Raw genomic sequence first — 16,928 nt, 5'->3', positions numbered from 1 at the left:
CACATGTGGGGGAAATGGCCTGGCTCCGGGGTGATTATTCATTAACAGGATGGGGTCCCCAGGGAAGGGGGGAGCACTCAATGGAAGTATTTAAGCAGAGGCCAGGTCATTCTGGCGGAGATGACCTTGGAGCCACTTCCACCGTGTCTCTACAGAGCTGCGGGGAGGGGGCTTAGCACAGCCATTCTCCACCTTCCTCCTGCTGCGACCCTTTCATACACGTCCTCATGTGGTGGGGACTCCACCCATAACATTGTTTTCATTGCTACTTCATCACTGTCATGTTACTACTGTTATGAATCGGGCAACCCCTGTGAAAGAGTCGTGACCCACAGGGTGAGAACCGCTGCCTTAGATTCTGGGTGGCACTGTGCCCTGTAGGGTTTCAGTGGCTGATTATTTAGAAACAAATTGCCAGGCTCTTTCTCCCCAGGTCCTTCTGGCTCCACTCATTGGCCCCAGCCCCGCCCCTGCCACCTGACCCGGAGCTCCTCTTTGGGACAATAGGACCGCTCCTGTGTTTTCCAAGACCGGGGATCCTGCTGGGAGCGGACAGCCTCATCCTGGTCACAGCTGCTGCCTCGCCCTTCGCTTAACCCACGGCACCACTAGGGCCCTTCTCTTCTGAGACCCTATAGCCTTTGCTCCTTACAGGATGTGAAGGCTCTGGGACACTGTTGGAGCTCCTTTCCCATGCCCAGCTGCCCCACTCCTTCAGCATGCCCATCTCCGGGCCTCTGCTCCCCACCCCAGTGCCTTGCTCCTCCTCCTCTTCCTCTCAGAGGAAGGCCCAGCTGGGGACCTGCACCATCCGCTGAGCCTCGCCCTCACTCAACATTGTCTTGGCTTAAGAAGTCGAGGACGGCAAACTGGCCGGTGGCATGCCAGAGCCAGCTCCCACCGTCGCGATGAGTCACTGATGGTTGACTTGTCTGGAATTTGGCCCAGGGTTAAACCACTGGTTAGTTGAGGTCGGCCAGGCTGGCGATCTTTATGCCGGGGAATCCGCAGATGCCACCAGTCGGCAGGTTCAGGCGGAGGAATTTGATGTCTCTTTTCCACTCCCACTGAGCGCTGGGTGGCAGCAGCGCCTGGGGCTGGCTTTGAGAAGGATTCTGAGGCTGAGAGCGGAAAGGGGGCTGGGAGGGCAGTGAGGTTGGCCTGAACTTCAGGGCAGAAGGAAGTTGCCATTGCCAGCCCCAACCAGAAGAGTCTCCTCTCAACTCACACGGTGTGGTGTCTTTTGTCTGCACCACCCGGCACTCGGCACAAACCACTTTGGGGCTGTCCCTTACACAGGTCTCTTCTCTGTGTCTCACATTGCGGCCACTTGGCAAGGACTTTGGGGCCAGGAGCTGTTTCCCAGCTCTGCACTGGCTTAGCGGTGAGACCATGGACAAGCCATGTAGCTTCTATGAGCTGGTGTTTCAGCTCCGCAGTAGCTGTGTCTCACCGCACAGGATTCCCATTTCCCGGAAAAGCAGACAGGAGCCCAAAGCAGCGAGGGACTCCTCCGCAAACAGTGGGCTGGGAGCCCCAAGCTTTTCCCTCCAGGGAGACCTGGCCCTTGCCCTCGCACCTTACCTTGGTTGCAGAGGGCTCCGAAGAATCCGGGGAGGCACTCACAGACGCCGCTGACGTGGTGGCAGGGCCCGCTGCTGTGCACGCAGAGGGGGCAAGGCTGGGCACAGGCCTGGCCGTAGGACCCAGGGGGACAGACTGGGGGGAGGAAGGGGAGATGTGGTCAGTGGCCTCAGGGCTCCCAAAAAGGTGTGGTGGAGACATTTGGCCCTTTCTCCAGAGCAGAGCTGTGGTCTGGGTGTCTTGGTGCTGGGCGCTGACCTGGGCCTTCCCTTTGAAGACAGGACAGGGAGGGGCAGAGAGGGCACTGAAGATCGGGAAGAACTGGGGCTGCCAGGGAGTCTCTTGGGGGCCCTCAGGGCTAGTTCCAAAGAGGCTGGGGTGGGTTGGGGTCTGTAGGGTGGGGCTACAGCCTTACTTCTCTGACAGAGGGGTCCCCGGAAGCCAGGGGCGCACTCGCAGCTCCCATCCTCTGGGGCGCAGGAACCGCCGTTCTCACAGCTGCAGGCGATGGAGCAGTTGGGGCCCCAGAGGCCTGGTGGACATGTGCTGTCACAGCGGATGCCTGGGGCCAGAGACAGGGTTCAGTGAGTGGGCTGGGAGATGAGGGTGGAGGGAAGGCGGATGGGAAGGGGTCACCATGCGGGGTGATGAGGCGGAGGCAAGCACAGAGCAGATGGAGTGCAGAGGAGAAACCTTTCACGGCCCGGCAGCTCCGGGAGGCTTCCAGGAAGCGGTGCGGTCCAAAGAACCAAAGATGTGGTGCCCGCGGACGATGAGGGCCTGACCAGGCAAAGAGCAGGAGGCAGGAGAGAGAACCATGCCTTGGAAGAGGGTTTTGTAAGTTCCCAGTGGTTGAACCATGAAGTTCAGAGTAAGGAGTGGGAAAGAGATGAGCCTGTGGGGCTAAGAAGGGGTCACATCATGAAGGCCTTCCTTCACCCACAACATCATACCTGAGAGTCCCTAACTACAGGGTACCTCGGTGCCTTCGTGGAGGGGGATGCAAGCTGGGGGTGACCTCTGCCCGCCCTTGATAGCCAAGGAGCCCCAGGTCTCAGCTGGGTGCCAGCCAACCAGAGCAGGGCAGGGAAGAACATTTTCAGGGGCAGAAGAGTGGGTGAGACTCCCACCCTGGTGCATTTCAGGCGGCCCAGATGTCTCGCAAAGCAGGCCTCTGTCCGACGCACACACGGGGTCACAGGAGCCAGCATGCTGCAAAATGACTTGTGACTTGCGTGTGTGTGAGGCACCCAGACATTTCCCATGGACCGATAGTCTGTCTTGGTGTTTTTTAAAAATGCTGGTTGTAACCCAACAAATTGATTTCATGACCCTCAGTTTGACCAAGAGGCCTTTGGGGAAATGAGTGGACTCTCGTCTTTTTGCGCTGTGTAGAGGAACTATCGTTGGGAGGATGACAGCTCAAAGGCTAAGTGGGAGTTTAAAGAGGCTAAGGCTGGAGGCGCAGCTCTGGGGTTGGGTTTGCTCCCTGCCAGAAAGGCTTCTGGTCTGATCTGCACTTGGTGGATGGGCCCCGTGAGCCCCGGAGACCAGCTCAGCTTTGCAGCTCAGAGAGGGGCTGCCATCATTTAGGAATTGTGCCCGCCTTGTTCTAAGGACAGCGACTGAGAAACAGAAAGACAGGGGAGGAAGACCCTCGGAGCCAGGGACAAGGACCAGCCCCACCAGCAGAAGGGGTGCAGTGGGACCAATTTAGAAGCAGGCTAGAATCTTACAAGCCCACCTGGTCATAGAGAGGGGGAGGGGTGCAGCAGGTGGAGGGAAGCAGAGAGAATGAGGGGGCAACAGGCTTACCATCCCCCAATCCTGCGAGGCAGGTTCCATCTCTCCCCGCCCGTTCCCCCCACCCCAGGGGGCATCTCAAATGTGCTACAGGGTGGGGGCTTCAGTGCTGCTCTCTGGGAGACCCTACTCCCGGTGTGGAAAAGGGGGGTTGCCAAGCATGTGGGATCCTTCCCCACGAGAACCGGCCCCCACACTTTACCCCCGGACAGAGAGCTCTCCCAGCGGATTTCTGGCCTTGGATGCTGGAAGTGGCCCCGGGGACAGGCAGGCCATGTGACAATCCTTAGTCTGACGACAGGCTCAGGGGTCTTTTGCCGTGGTTGTTGATGACTTCAGGCTGCAGCCCCTTAGCAGAGCTCCGCTGACTGAGGGGGGGGCTCCAAGCGCCCCTGCGCAGCAAGCACGCCATGTCCCACGTCACCCAGCACATTGCTCTTTTCTACTAACTGTGCTCAATCACATACCCATAAATGCCAGGCCCAAGTGGCACTGCTCCCTGGGGTCTCTAGAGCTGCGTGTCTTTACCAGAGCCTCGTCTTTCTCCTGCGGCATGACGCTGCGTTTGAACCGCTGCCTTTTGATCAGTTCAGCTCTTAGCCCCTGTACCAGCAGGACTCCTCATGGACAGGGAAACTTACTGCCGTCAAGTGGACTCTGACTCATAGGGGCCTAGAGGACAGGGCAGAACTGTCCCTGTGGGTTTCTGAGACTGGAACTCTTTACGGGAGTAGAAAGTCTCATCTTTCTCCATTGGAGGAGCCTGGCAGCTTCAAACTGCTGACCTTGTGGTTAGCAGCCCAATGTGCAACCCCCTACACCACCAGGGCTGCCCCTATGCATGGGGAAGCATGTGCGTGTTCATGGCAGTGTGTTGCAGCTGCAGGGAGCTGGCTTAGCCAGCCCCAGACCTCCCTCTTGTTGGTGAACGCAGCATTTTGGCCACCAGTGGCTCATGTTCCCCAGGGATCCTGGCGTCACTGGCCAAAATGGGTGGGGGCTCCCTCGGATCCAGGTTGTCTTATGTCTGAGTCCCTAAGTACAGCTCCGGCCATGAATGGCACACTGTCAATGGAGCGTGAGAACCTTGGAGTGAGGCCCAGAGCGTGGTGCCTGCTGGGCAATTATCAACTGCAGGAGGAGGCTCCCGTCTGGGGTTCTGACATGCCCTCAGAGCTCCCAGGAAGGACAGACCCTCAGACTGTGAGGAGAAGGAATGGGGCTTGTGCTGGGCTAGAGGGTCTCTGTTTTCCAGGGGCCTGGGGACAGGCTCTTCCAGAAGCAGCACAGTTCCGTCAGCTGACTTTTCTGAGCCCCGGTTTCCCCCTTTGTCAAACGGGGGCAAAAGGTCCCTCCTCTGTTTTATTTTTAGGGCCACCCTCCTCCCCCACAACTCTCCTGGAAGACAGGGGGGCTAGGAGTTCATATACTGTGACCAAGTTCACACCTTTTCTGCAAGACCCGATCCAGCTGGAGGTGGGAGTGGGGGCGGGAACGAAGGAAGGCCCGGAGGGAGACAGGAGGGGAAGATGACAAGGAGAGGCAGAAGGGGGAAATCAACAGGAACAGGGGCAGATGTAAGGCTATAGGAAGGTTTTCTGTAAAGCTCACTTTAAAGTTAGACACCATGATTTCCTCGCACTGGACCTGATTGACCTTGACTGATGCTGTTAGGGCCTGAGCTTTGAGTGAATGAAGCTGTGGGAAACCGCATCCTGACAGTCCGAATGTGCTGGAAGCCTGCCATAGGACCCATCTAGGACCCATCCCTTGATCACGACGGGGGCGGGGCGGGGCTGGAGGGAGGCCTGTTTTGAGAAAAGGCCTCTGCTGGAGGTCTGGAAGGAGGAAGTGGTGGAGTGCAAATAGATCCCAACTGGCGGGTCCTGTGAGTGCAAAGTAGAACCCAGCTCTACGGGCTCCTTAGGACTGTGAGCTCTCAGGGCCAGGGAGCCAGGTCTTTCTTCTGCGGAGCCTCTGGGTGGGCTCAAACCACCAACCTTTCGGTCCAAAGCTGAGAACTTAACTGTTTGCATGACCCAGAGCAAGGGGCCTCCCACATCAGCCCCCAGCCCCAAGTTTCCCCTCCACGCAGCTGAACCACATCCCCAAGTCCTGGCTTCCGTGCTCCTGCTGGACAAGGGGCCAGCAGGATCTCAGCACAGCTTCCAGGCCTTTTGGGACCCTCCTCCTACAGGTAGCTTTCCTGGGTGTCTGCCCAGGGATTCACACATCTAACTGATAGGCAGTGGCCTACAGCCTTGCCCCCACCAGTGTCGGGCAGATAAGTGCTCTCAGCAATGAAATGGTTTGAACACAAGGACCATGCCTCGTGGACACTTGCTTTCCGGGGTGCTCCTTAGGACAAGGGTGCTATCTTGGTCACCCATGCATCTCCAGGACCCAGCATTGTGCTTGGCACACCAGAGGTGCTCAGAAGCTGTGACTCTTGTTGAATTTTGCCATTCACTTCTGGGCCCAGTACACCCCTGGCTGTCAAGCCGATTCTTACTCATAGAGACTGCACTGCAGGGTTTCCCAGGATACAAATCTTTTTTGTTGTTGTCAAGTATTTATTTAAATCTAGTTTTCAATACAAATCTTTATGGAAGCAGACGGCCTTGTCATTCCCCTGTGCAGAGGCTGGGAGGTTTGAACCGCTGACCTTTAAGGTTAGCAGCTCAGCACCTAACCACCGTGGCACCCAAGCTCCTTGGCTCAGTATCTGCCAAATAAAGATCTGGTGATTGCTTGAGTCAATAGCCCTCACACTCAAGACTCACTGTCACTACATCAGTGCCGACTCATAGCGACCTCACAGGACAGGGCAGAACTGCCCCTGTGGGTTTCCCAGACTGTAACTCTTCAGGGGAGTAGAAAGCCTTGTCTTTCTCCCTTCGAGCAGCTTGTGGTTTCAAACTGCTGACCTTGTGGTGAACAGGCTATTTGGGTGTATATATGTCACCCCCTTAAAACACACTCCTGCCTCTTCTATCATTTTAGTGAGCACCGACTATGCGCAGGGCAAGATGAGTGAGCTATGAGCTGTAGTCTGGACAAGGGGTGATAATAGAGGCCCACAGTTTAGGGCAGAGCAAACCCCGTGATGAAGCCAGGCCTGAGCAACTCATCAGTGACCAGGGAATCGGGTCAGTGGGGAGACCTGGCTCAGTCCTGTACCCGGTTCTCCTTCCTCGCCCCTCCTTGGTCCCCTTCTGTAGGACAAACGTCAGGGCATCAATCACTTCTTTGAAATGACTTCAGAACCACGTTTGGGGAAATTAGCTTTAGAACAGCAGAGACCTGGCTGAAAGGTTGTCGATCAAAGACAGAATTGTTAAGCACCAGGATGTCATTAAAATCTTACCGGTTTGCTCGAAATCAAGGCAATAAAAAATTAAAGTGGATTTCCATTTGGGCTCCAGCTGGGACTCCAGAGGACAGGTGACCAGGGCAGAGCCTTGGTTGGCACCGAAGGTCAGGACCAAGCGGGCAGGGGAAATGGGTCAGAGATGCTGCAGGGAATCTGTGCCCCTGGCTCAGCCACTAAAAATGTCCTGCTTGTGGAGAACAGGGACTGGATACCAACCTGCTGTGAATTGTTTATCCTGGAGCCTGCACTGCTGATGCCCGTGCTGCTGAAACGGCTGCATGCCCTGCTCCTGGCTGTCTCCCGCCTTGTGGCTGGCCAGTAGGCCCGTTCACGCATAAAATTACTCAGCACTTGCTGTCTTCATAGGAAGGAGCCTGGTAGTACATTGGTTAAGCATTCAGTAGTTACCTGAAAGGTCAGTTGTTCAAGCCCACCAGCTGCTCAGTGAGAGAGAGATGTACAGCTTTGCAGCCTTGGCAATTCGGCGGGGGCATTTCTCCTCTGCCCTCGCTGGTCGTTATGGGTTGGGGCTTACCTTTAGTGAGCGCTTCCCCCTGCCACTGAGTTGATCACGACTCACACCAAAGCCACGGAGGGTTTCCAGGGCTGGAAATCTTTACAGGAATAGAAAGCCATATCTGGGTCTTTGGGAGAAGCAAGTGGGTTCAAACTGCTGACCTTGCGGTCAGTAACCCAATACATAACCCTCTGTGCCCAGGGCTCCTTAATGAGTGCTTCCCCTGTGCTAAAAGAGCTCTGGTGGCACTGAGGGATAACGCTTGGGCTGTGAACCTCAAGATCGGCACTTCAAACCCACCAGCTGCTCTGTGGGAGAGACCCGGCTTCCTGCTCTTGTAAAGATTGTTGTTGTTGTTTTGTTGCTTTGTTTTGCTCTGTCTTGTTTTTTGTGTGCATATTGTTATCTCTGCAGGTCTATCTAGATAAGATAGGCGGGATAATCAATCTGGAGAAGAAAACAATGGGACCAACCGTTCTGAGGGGACATGGGTAAAGGCAGTGGGTGGTGACAAACTCAGGGACAAGGGAACAACAAGTGATCCAAAATCGATAGTGAGGAGGGTGTAGGAGGCCTGGTATGGCTTGATCAAGGGCAATGTAACCGAGAGAAATTACTGAAACCCAACTGAAGACTGAGCATGATAGTGGGACAAGAGGAAAGTAAATGGAAATAGAGGAAGGAACTAGGAGGCAAAGGGAATTTATAGAGGTCTACATACAGGTATGTACATATGTAAATATATTTACATATGATGATGTGGAAATAGATCTATGTGCATATATTTATAGGTTTAGTATTAAGGTTGCAGAAGGATATTGGGCCTTCATTTAAGTACTCCCTCAGTGCAAGAACACTTTGTTCTATTAAACTGGCACTCCATGATGCTCACCTTCTTGACACGATCGCTGAAGACAAAGTGGGTGAATAAGCAAATGTGGTGAAGAAAGCTGATGGAGCCCAGCTATCAAAGATATAGCATCTAGGGTCTTCAAGGATTGAAGACAAATAAGCAGCCATCTAGCTCAGAAGCAACAAAGCCCACATGGAAGAAGCACATCAGCCTGTGTGATCACGAGGTGTCGACGGGATCAGGGATCAGGCATCAAAGAACAAAAAATCAAGTCATTGTGAATGATGGGAAGTGTGGAGTGGGGACCCAAAGCCCATCTGTAGGCAACTGGACATCCCCTTATAGAAGGGTTGCGGGGAGGAGATGAGCCAGTCAGGGTGCAGAATGGCACCCATGAAACATACAACTTTCCTCTAGTTCTTTAATGCTTCCTCCCTCCCACTATCATGATCCCAACTCTACCTTACAAATCTGGCTAGACCAGAGCATGTACACTGGTACAGATCAGAGGTGGAAACACAGGGAATCCAGAACAGATAAACCCCTCAGGACCAATAATGAGAGTAGTGATAACAGGAGGGGAAGGGGAAGGTGGAGGAGAAAGGGGGAACCAATCACAAGGATCTACGCATAGATCCTCCCTGGGGTACAGACAACAGAAAAGTGGGTGAAGGGGGACATCGAACAGTGTAAGACATGAAAACGTAATACTAATTTATAAATTATCAAGGGTTTGTGAGGGAGGGAAGGTAGGGGAAGGAGGGAGGGGGGAAATGAGCTGATACCAAGGGCTTAAGTAGAAAAAAAATGTTTGAGAACAATGATGGCAACAAATCTATATATACAAATGTGCAAGTGTGCTTGACACAATGGATTATCATAAGAGTTGCATGAGCCCCCAATAAAATGAAGAAATAAAAAAATAAAAAGATTTATAGTCTCCACCACCCTATGTGGGGCCACTGTGCACTGGAATCGACTGGAGGTCCCTGACTTGGCGGGGTGTTTCTGGTGCCTTGTGCCAGGCACTGCCAGTCTGTCATAGGCATGAACTCATTTAAACTTTAAATGACCCTGCAGTTGTGAGGCTTTTAATTCTCCACTGAGCCCTGAAAAGGTAAGGGGTTTGCCCAAAGCCATAAGCCTAGACAGCCTGGCTCCGTTCCTGGCCTCCTAACCACTGTGCTGTCCCCATCACAGTACATCGGGGCAGTGAACTCCGCAGATGAGCCTGCCTGCAGGGAGCAGATGGTGACGTTGGAAGTCAGAATGCAGTGACAGTTGTGGCAAGGGCTACAGCGGGAGGAGTGCAGGGGGCCTGGGGACTCCATCAAAGGGAGCTAGCTCTCACTGGTGTCCTGGTGGAGTGTGGAGGGAGGGGCAGTGGAAGGGAGAAGAGCCAGGCCCAAAGGATGCCCCAGTCAAGCTGAGAGCTGCAGGCCGGGAAGGAGAAACCAGGTGACAGAGGTCCCAGTGTCCCAGGCAGAGGGATGGTGCACGCAAAGGCTGGAAGCTGGTCACTCCCAGAAGAAGGATTGGCCGAGATGTAGGGAGCAGCAGGGAGGGGTTCTGGGTGAGGAGGCAGAGTTGAACGGTCAGGGCGACTCGCTGGCAGTGAGCCTGTTTTGTTCTGTTTCCACTGGCGGTGTTTCTGAGCAGCGGCACTGAGGACTGAGGTTTGCTTGGTTGAATGGAGTGAAGAAACCAAGCTCAGAGGGCATGAAGGGAAAAGTTTGGGGAGAAAAGCCGGAGAAGGAGGAAGAGAAAGAGAAGTTGAGAGAGAGGGGAGGCCCACCGGGCACCCAGTTTCACAGCGGCCTGGGTGGGGGGTGTGGGAGAGCTGAGGGGGTTGGTACCTGTCCATCCGGCCAGGCAGCAGCAGTGGCCAGTGATGGGGTCACAGCCATCGGCGTGGCTGCAGTCACAGTGCTCACTGCAGTTCAGCCCAAAGGTGCCGTCCTGTGGAGAAGAAGACAAGAGGACTCCTCAGACCTGGACGCCCGAGATGCACACACCCCTGTGACCTGGGTGCCCACGCTGAGGCCCAGCCCCGCTGAGGCCCAGCCCCGCAGCACAGGTGGAGGCCAGGACTAGCGCGGAGAGGGGATCAACACTGTTGTGGATCCTTTGGTTGCATCACCAGGAGTATGAACCTCGAAGGAAGGAGGTGATGGTTTTGCTCTACTTCTGGGCGGTCAAGATCGGAGGGCTCCAGTGACTTTCAGCTAAAATTGCAAATGAGAAACTTGGCAAGTTGTCACATGTCATTTGTATGCACAGAATGACTATGTTTTCTTTTATTTACTGGGGAGGAGGACGTGGTGTCCACCAACAAGTGGTACACGCCAGTAGGTGTCAAGAGCCATCGTGTGACATCACAACACAGCCACATGCTGTTCTCACGTGACTGGTGAGAACCGAGGGGAGAGAGGTGAAGGGCCATGCCCAAGCCACCACGGTTAGGCTGTAGCAAAGATTGGATTTGAACTCAGGACGGTGGGACTCCAATGCTCAGACTATTCAAAGACTATCAGCTGCTCTGCCTATGAAGTCTGGGTGGTCACTGCCCCACTGTGGGAACCCATAGGAGATGCAGCCATTATCTGTGGAAGAATGGCTGGGGCAAGCTGCCCGGGAGCACTGTGCACAGCCAAGGGCCAGATGCAATGAGTTAGGGGGACGATACTGCCCCCCCAAGGGTTTTAGAAAGGAGGAGGCCGAGGCCCAAAGGAGGAAGGTGCCCTCTGAGTGATTAGAGCTGCCGTGAGGCCTGAATTCCACCATGTAGTCTTCTCTGCCCACCACCAGGGACCAAATCACCACAATTCAGGACAGGTGAAAAGGTGCCAGACCCACCCGGTGCCTCCCATTCTGCCACGGTTTGCCCTGGCACTCACCGGGCAGGAAAGCTCACAGGTGGCCCCCAGCCAGCCGGGGGTGCAGGAGCAGGAGCCGTCCGTGGGGCTGCAGGATGCCCCGTTGGCACAGGTGCAGCTCTCATTGCAGTTGAGCCCCCACGTCCCACTGGGACATGGCAGGGTGCAGTCCAGGCCCTGCCACCCTGGGGAGTGGGAAGGGCATCGTCAGCTCGCCGTCTGGGAGCAGGGCAGCTTTCTGTCTACTCCCCCAGCGCCTCTGCCTGAGCAGCGCCTCGTGGGCAGGGACTCCAGCACAGCCACAGGCAGGCAGTCTCCCTCCCTGGGCAGCTTGGACCCCAGCCCCCGGGAGCTCCCTCCTCCCTTTACCCTCCTGCCCTAGGAGTAGCAGGGGCGTCTCCACTCTGTGAGCTCATCTCCCTATGAGCTCCCTCATCTCTTGATACCACTGTACCCAGCCCTCCTCATTCCAGGCTGGCCTTTGGGTGGGCCCTGATGAATACAGCCGGGATGCTCTGTGGGTGGGAAGCAGCAGAGGGAGGCTGGGGCAGTGGGCACACCTGTGGAGCACGGGGAGCGGGCAGAGGGCTCGTTACCTTCCTTGCAGGTGCAGGAGCCATCCACGGGGGAGCAGGTGCCACCGTTGCTGCAGCTGCAGACGGAGGAGCAGTTGGGGCCGTAGGTCCCTGCCGCACAGGACACCTCGCAGACCTCTCCCTGGAAGGGGGGGGGGTGCGCACTGAGTCAGAGCTTGTCCCGTGGCGAGTGGCCGGGGTAGGTGCAATCATGATCCCCAAAGATGCCCTGTGGAGGCCCTGTTGCCTTACGTGGCAAAGGGCCTTGGGGACATGACCGAGGCCTCTGGGATGGGAGACTCTGGACCTTCTCAGAGAGACGCAGAAGGCAGGCCAGACAGCTGCGCTGCAGACTCCACATACTGGCTGACACTGAGGGGCCACCGGCCACAAAATGCACGAGCTTCTAGACGCTTGCCCACCGCCCGAAAACAGGACGGGCCTTGGCCTACAACCACGGGAACGGAATTCTGCCCAAACGCAAACGTGCCAGGCAAAGATCCGCCCTGCCCCGAACTTGCCAGATTTAAGACCACAGTGACCAAACCTCACTGCCATCCAGCCCATGTCCCACTCACAGCGACTGTAGGACAAGGTGGGACGGCCCCTGTGGTGAATGCTATGGGAGCAGAAAGCCTCTTCGTTCTCCTGGGAATGACCGGCCTTCTGGCTCGCAGCCCCACATGCAACCCCCGGCAGCACCAAGGCCCTAGTGTCGAAGGCTCAGACAGACATCTGATGTGCCGCCTGCCCAGAGCCCGGTCACACTTCTAAGCCACAGAACTGCACCATCATCGATTTCGGTTGCTGTAAGTCACCACACTCATGGGCATTTGTTAAGCCAAATGACTAATACAGCGGCCCTCACCAGGTGAGACAAATGGATGCATGGGGAAGTTAGGTGACCCACCCAAGGTCACAGAGCTGAAAATGATTCCTCTCTACCTGAACCCAGGCTGGCTACTGAATCATTATGTCACCAGGCGCCATAAACCTGCTCTCCTGCACAGCTGAGAGGGCGATTAGCGAGGTGGGTGAGAATCCCTGGGAGGGGTGAGGGAAGCAAGGCAGGACAGGGGGAGGTGCAGACCTGAGGTACAGTTATGGCCAGTCCTCCGCAGATGTACCAGGAGCCCTCGGAGCTGGACTGGCCCTTACAGCAGTCCACTTGGAGTGAAGGGAGTACCGGGCCTTCAGACGCCCCACCAATCCCGTCCGGCCAAAGCGTGGCCGTCTCTCTCAGAAGGGGACCTTTCTGATGAGGCTCTCAGCCGGGAGCCACCAACCTTCCCGCAGCTGGAGCGATGGAGACTCGGTGCTGGGTGAGCTAGCACACCGTCTGCTACACCAGGCCAGGCTGGCTGTGGCTACTGGCTGCAGTAGGACTTGAAGGAGGTCCTTAGGAGGGCATGGGGTGGGGACTTCAGAAGTCTTGGGGGTGGGAGCGTTCAGTTAATCCGAGAAGGCAGGGATGGGTCCAGGGTGGCAAGAGTGGCATGGAGGAAGGCGGAGGCAAGCGTGGGAACGTGCCGGGGTGGGAGGGAGGAATTTGTGTGGGGAAAGGCTGAAGGAGGTGTTTAAAGGGGAGCTCAGGTGTTCTTCCCTAAGCCCCCCAGGAGCCCGTGGTGGGGCGTCTGCTCTGCTGCATGCGGTCGCTGGCTGCGAACTCCTACCACGTGGTCTGCAGGGTCCCCAGCAGCTCCTGGCTCTTACTGCGGGTGGGGATTCTGAGACTGAGGAGGGCTTGGTATGCGCTGGGCCTGTCTAGACTCCGCATGGTAGCTCACCCTGGATAAATACCTCAAGGGCAAAGGGCTCACAAAGGGGCCTAAAGCTGCTGTGGTTGAGCCCAGCTTCCTCTTCCTCGTGGCCCCCCGCTGGGCTGACCCCCAGCCCACCTGTTGGGCTCACCCTCCTCAGAAAGCACATAGCCTGTCGGATCCAGCGCTCTCACTTCTGGACCATCAGGCCTGGTCCAGTGACGAGCCAGTCAGGGTGCAGAATGGCACCCATGAAACATACAACCTTCCTCTAGTTCTTTAATGCTTCCTCCCCACCACGATCATGATCCCAACTCTACCTTACAAATCTGGCCAGACCAGAGCATGTACACTGGTACAGATCAGAGGTGGGAACACAGGGAATCCAGGACAGATAAACCAGGACCAATAATGAGAGTAGTGATACCAGGAGGGGAAGGGGAAGGTGGAGGAGAAAGGGGGAACCCATCACAAGGATCTACACATAGATCCTCCCTGGGGTACAGACAACAGAAAAGTGGGTGAAGGGAGACATTGGATGGTGTAAGACATGAAAAAATAATAATTTGTAAATTATCAAGAGGGAGGAAGGGGGAAAATGAGGAGCTGATACCAAGGGCTCAAGGAGAAAAAAATGTTTGGAGAACAATGATGGCAACAAATGTACAGATGTGCTTGACACAGTGGATGGATGGATGGATTGTGATGAGAGTTGTAGGAGCCCCAATAAAATGATTCAAAACAAAGACAAAGACCCGCTGCATTGAGCGGAGGCTGCCTTGAGAACCCGCCTGTGTCCACATAGAACGGCGCTCCTGTGGGGTAGGGACTCCTGTTCACCAGGCCTTTCTTCTGAGGGGCCTCTGGGTGGACTGGAACCCCCAGCCTTTGGGTTATCAACTGGATGTGGTCACTGTCTGCACTACCTAGATCAGTGCCAATGTTAGGTAACACACAAGTCCTGGTTTCCCGCTGAAATCAATTCACCCCAACTTTCCGTCACAAGGACCTCTGGATTTGAAAGACACTGCTGCCACCCCAGTCACGTACTGAACAGGGGCAGTTTGGTGAGTGGCCACCTGCCACGTGACTCTGGTGGCATCTCTCAGGGCCAACAACCGTGACGTGGCAATTCCTGTGATGTCACCTACAGCCAATTGGAGCCTCTGATCGGCGCCTGTTGACCTGGGTTACCACCTGGAGTTAATTTAAATCTAATTAAAAGCAAAAGAAAAACCTTGATGTTTTAGTTAACCTCAGCTGAGGCAATGCAAAGATTTGCTGCAGGTTTTGGAAATGTCAGAACGGCTCTTGGGAACCTACTGCAGCCTCGATGTGGTGAAACCCCGGGTTAGCTGGGACTACCCCTCCTGCCCCCCACCACCCCCAACTCATCACCTAGGCATATATGAGAGGGCGTGGCCTCTGACCCGGAGGGCCACTGCCTTAGGCCTCCTCCTGCAGCCTCCTCAGTCCCTGCAAGTTGCTGCCTGGGTGTTTTTAAATCCTGATCTGTCCCCATCTCGGAGTCCTCAGATGGTACCAATGATTCATGAGCTCAGCTGCTAACTGAAAGGCTGGGGATCTCCCGGGGCACCTAGGAAGAAAGGCCTGGGAAACGTGCTGGTGAGAACCTTGCGCTCCCTGGGCACAGTGCTCCTCTGACACACATGGGGTCGCCACGACACGATGAGAACCAGCTCCCTTCTCATCTCCCTAACCGACACCCCCAACCTTCCACCTCCTACATGGGCAGGCCCCAAGCTTCCCCTGGGAGAGCCTGCCAGTCACCGTAGCATCTTTATTCTGGGTGAGGAGAGCGGAGGTGAGCTCTTTCTCCCGTCCGAAGGTCTGCTCATTCATTATAGATGCAGCAATGGCTATTAACATCTTGAACTTGATTTGAAAGAGCTACTGGCCTGATGGAACCCCCCGGAGCTGGTCCCGCTAAAGAGATGCAAATCTCTGCGCCACCCTGCACCTGCCTCCCTGAACAGTGCGGCTGTGTGGGCCGAACCCCAGTGGGTGATGAGTTATATGTTCTATTAAATTTTTTCAAATGCTGTTTATTGAATTTTTCTTTCCTTGCAATATGCTGCTTTGTAGTCTGGCCCTGTTTGGGAAAATTAATCAACAGCTGGGCTTCTCATGTTGATCATCTGTTTTCCGGGTGATGGGCAGGAGGTTAATGAGCATTTTGGGAGTGGAGCAGGCAGAGGCAGGAAGGGGCCGACTTTGCCTTACGTAATATTTCAAGTTGGTCTTGGGTCCCCTTCGATGTGCTCCGTGGGCAGAGGGAAGCATGCTGGGTTCTCTGGCGTCTGTGGGTGGCATCAAAGGGTGAGCTTAGGTTCGGACCCACCCAGAGGAACCTCAGAAGAAAGGTCTGGAGAGCTACACCCACAAGGTCACAGCTCTGGGAGCCTCTATGAAGCAGTTCTACTCCGCACGCGTGGGGGTGCCTGAATCAAAACAGACTCCATAGCAACTCACAGCACCAACAGATCTAGACCTGGGTGTCGAGTGCCTGCCAGCGTGTGGCCGGTCAGTGGAGGATGCTGAGACGGGTAGCAGGGAGAAGTGCTCCAGCCACAGGTGGAGAGGATGGTTTAGGCAAGAAAGGACTCTGAACCTGGGAAGCATGGGTCTAAGCGAGGCGGAGGCACTGGCACGAGGTGGCTTGGCCTCATTCATTCACCCAATCATTCCACAACGTTTGCTGAGCAGCGACCATAACCAGGACCTGGGAGAGGCCCTGGGCCTCCGTCACTAGGGAATGGGATGCCTCCTGAAGGTCCTTCCCTCAGAGGCGCACTTCCGGAGCAGGTCCCCTGTTAATAGTCTCCCCCTCCAACCTTGGCACTGTGCCTAGCCCACAGCAGACATTCACTGCACGGGGTGGAATGGCTTCAGCTATTTAGGAAATAAGCTTTTTAAAAAAGCACTCTTATCTGTTAGCAAAAGGATCATTGGTGGCCTAATGGGTTACAAGTTGGGCTGCGTTAACCACAAGGTCTGAAGTTCAAAACCACCAGCTGTCCCACAGGAAATAGATGAGGCGTTCTACTCCTGCAAAGAGGCACTGCCTCGAAGCCACAGGGCAGTTCTGCCCTGTCCTGCAGAGTAGCCACGAGTCCCAATCACCTTAAGGGCAGTGAGTTTCTGCGTTAGCAGAGGAGCCCTGGTGGCCCAGTGGGTTACGTGTGGGCTGCTAATTGCAAGGCCGCTGCTTCAAGCCCACCAGCTGCTCCACAGGAGAAAGACAGTCTGTTCCCATGAAGATGACAGGTTGGGAACTACAAGAGCAGTTAGTTCTACGCTGTCCTCTAGGGGCGCTGTGAGTGGCAGTGGGCTTAATGGCAGGCAGCACAGGGCTATGCCAGGGCACCCTGGACTGGAGCAGAGCTTGTCCCCACCCTTCTGGAGCACGCCCTCTAGGGGCTGCAGGGGGCAGTCCCTCCCACTTCCAGATGCCCTGTGGCAGCCAGTGGTGGCCTTCCATATCCCTTGGTTGGTCCTGTTCCCCTCTCCCCCTGGAGTCTGTTAGCAACCAGTAGAGGTTGCTTTGGGTGCCCACCGGGTGCCCA

At 55.5% G+C, this 16,928-nt stretch overlaps 1 protein-coding gene across 2 annotated transcripts in view; it reads right to left on the bottom strand.

Moving 5' to 3' along the window:
• The window catches only part of MEGF11 (multiple EGF like domains 11), a 264,875-nt gene that overhangs the window by 20,069 nt on the left and 227,878 nt on the right, over positions 1–16,928 (bottom strand). For both annotated transcript variants that reach the window (XM_075535527.1, XM_075535528.1), the window contains exons 10-14: positions 11,603–11,723; positions 11,028–11,191; positions 9,987–10,089; positions 2,000–2,146; positions 1,585–1,719 (exon numbers count right to left, since the gene is read on the bottom strand). In XM_075535527.1, coding sequence (XP_075391642.1) covers positions 1,585–1,719; positions 2,000–2,146; positions 9,987–10,089; positions 11,028–11,191; positions 11,603–11,723 — 670 coding nt within the window. The remainder of the gene's footprint in view (positions 1–1,584; positions 1,720–1,999; positions 2,147–9,986; positions 10,090–11,027; positions 11,192–11,602; positions 11,724–16,928) is intronic.

The sequence above is a fragment of the Tenrec ecaudatus genome, chromosome 17, assembly GCF_050624435.1.
Source record: "Tenrec ecaudatus isolate mTenEca1 chromosome 17, mTenEca1.hap1, whole genome shotgun sequence".
In the NCBI taxonomy this organism is placed as follows: domain Eukaryota; kingdom Metazoa; phylum Chordata; class Mammalia; order Afrosoricida; family Tenrecidae; genus Tenrec; species Tenrec ecaudatus.
The sequence above is the reverse complement of the archived record's forward strand: the minus strand, read 5'-3'. Positions and strand labels throughout refer to the sequence as shown.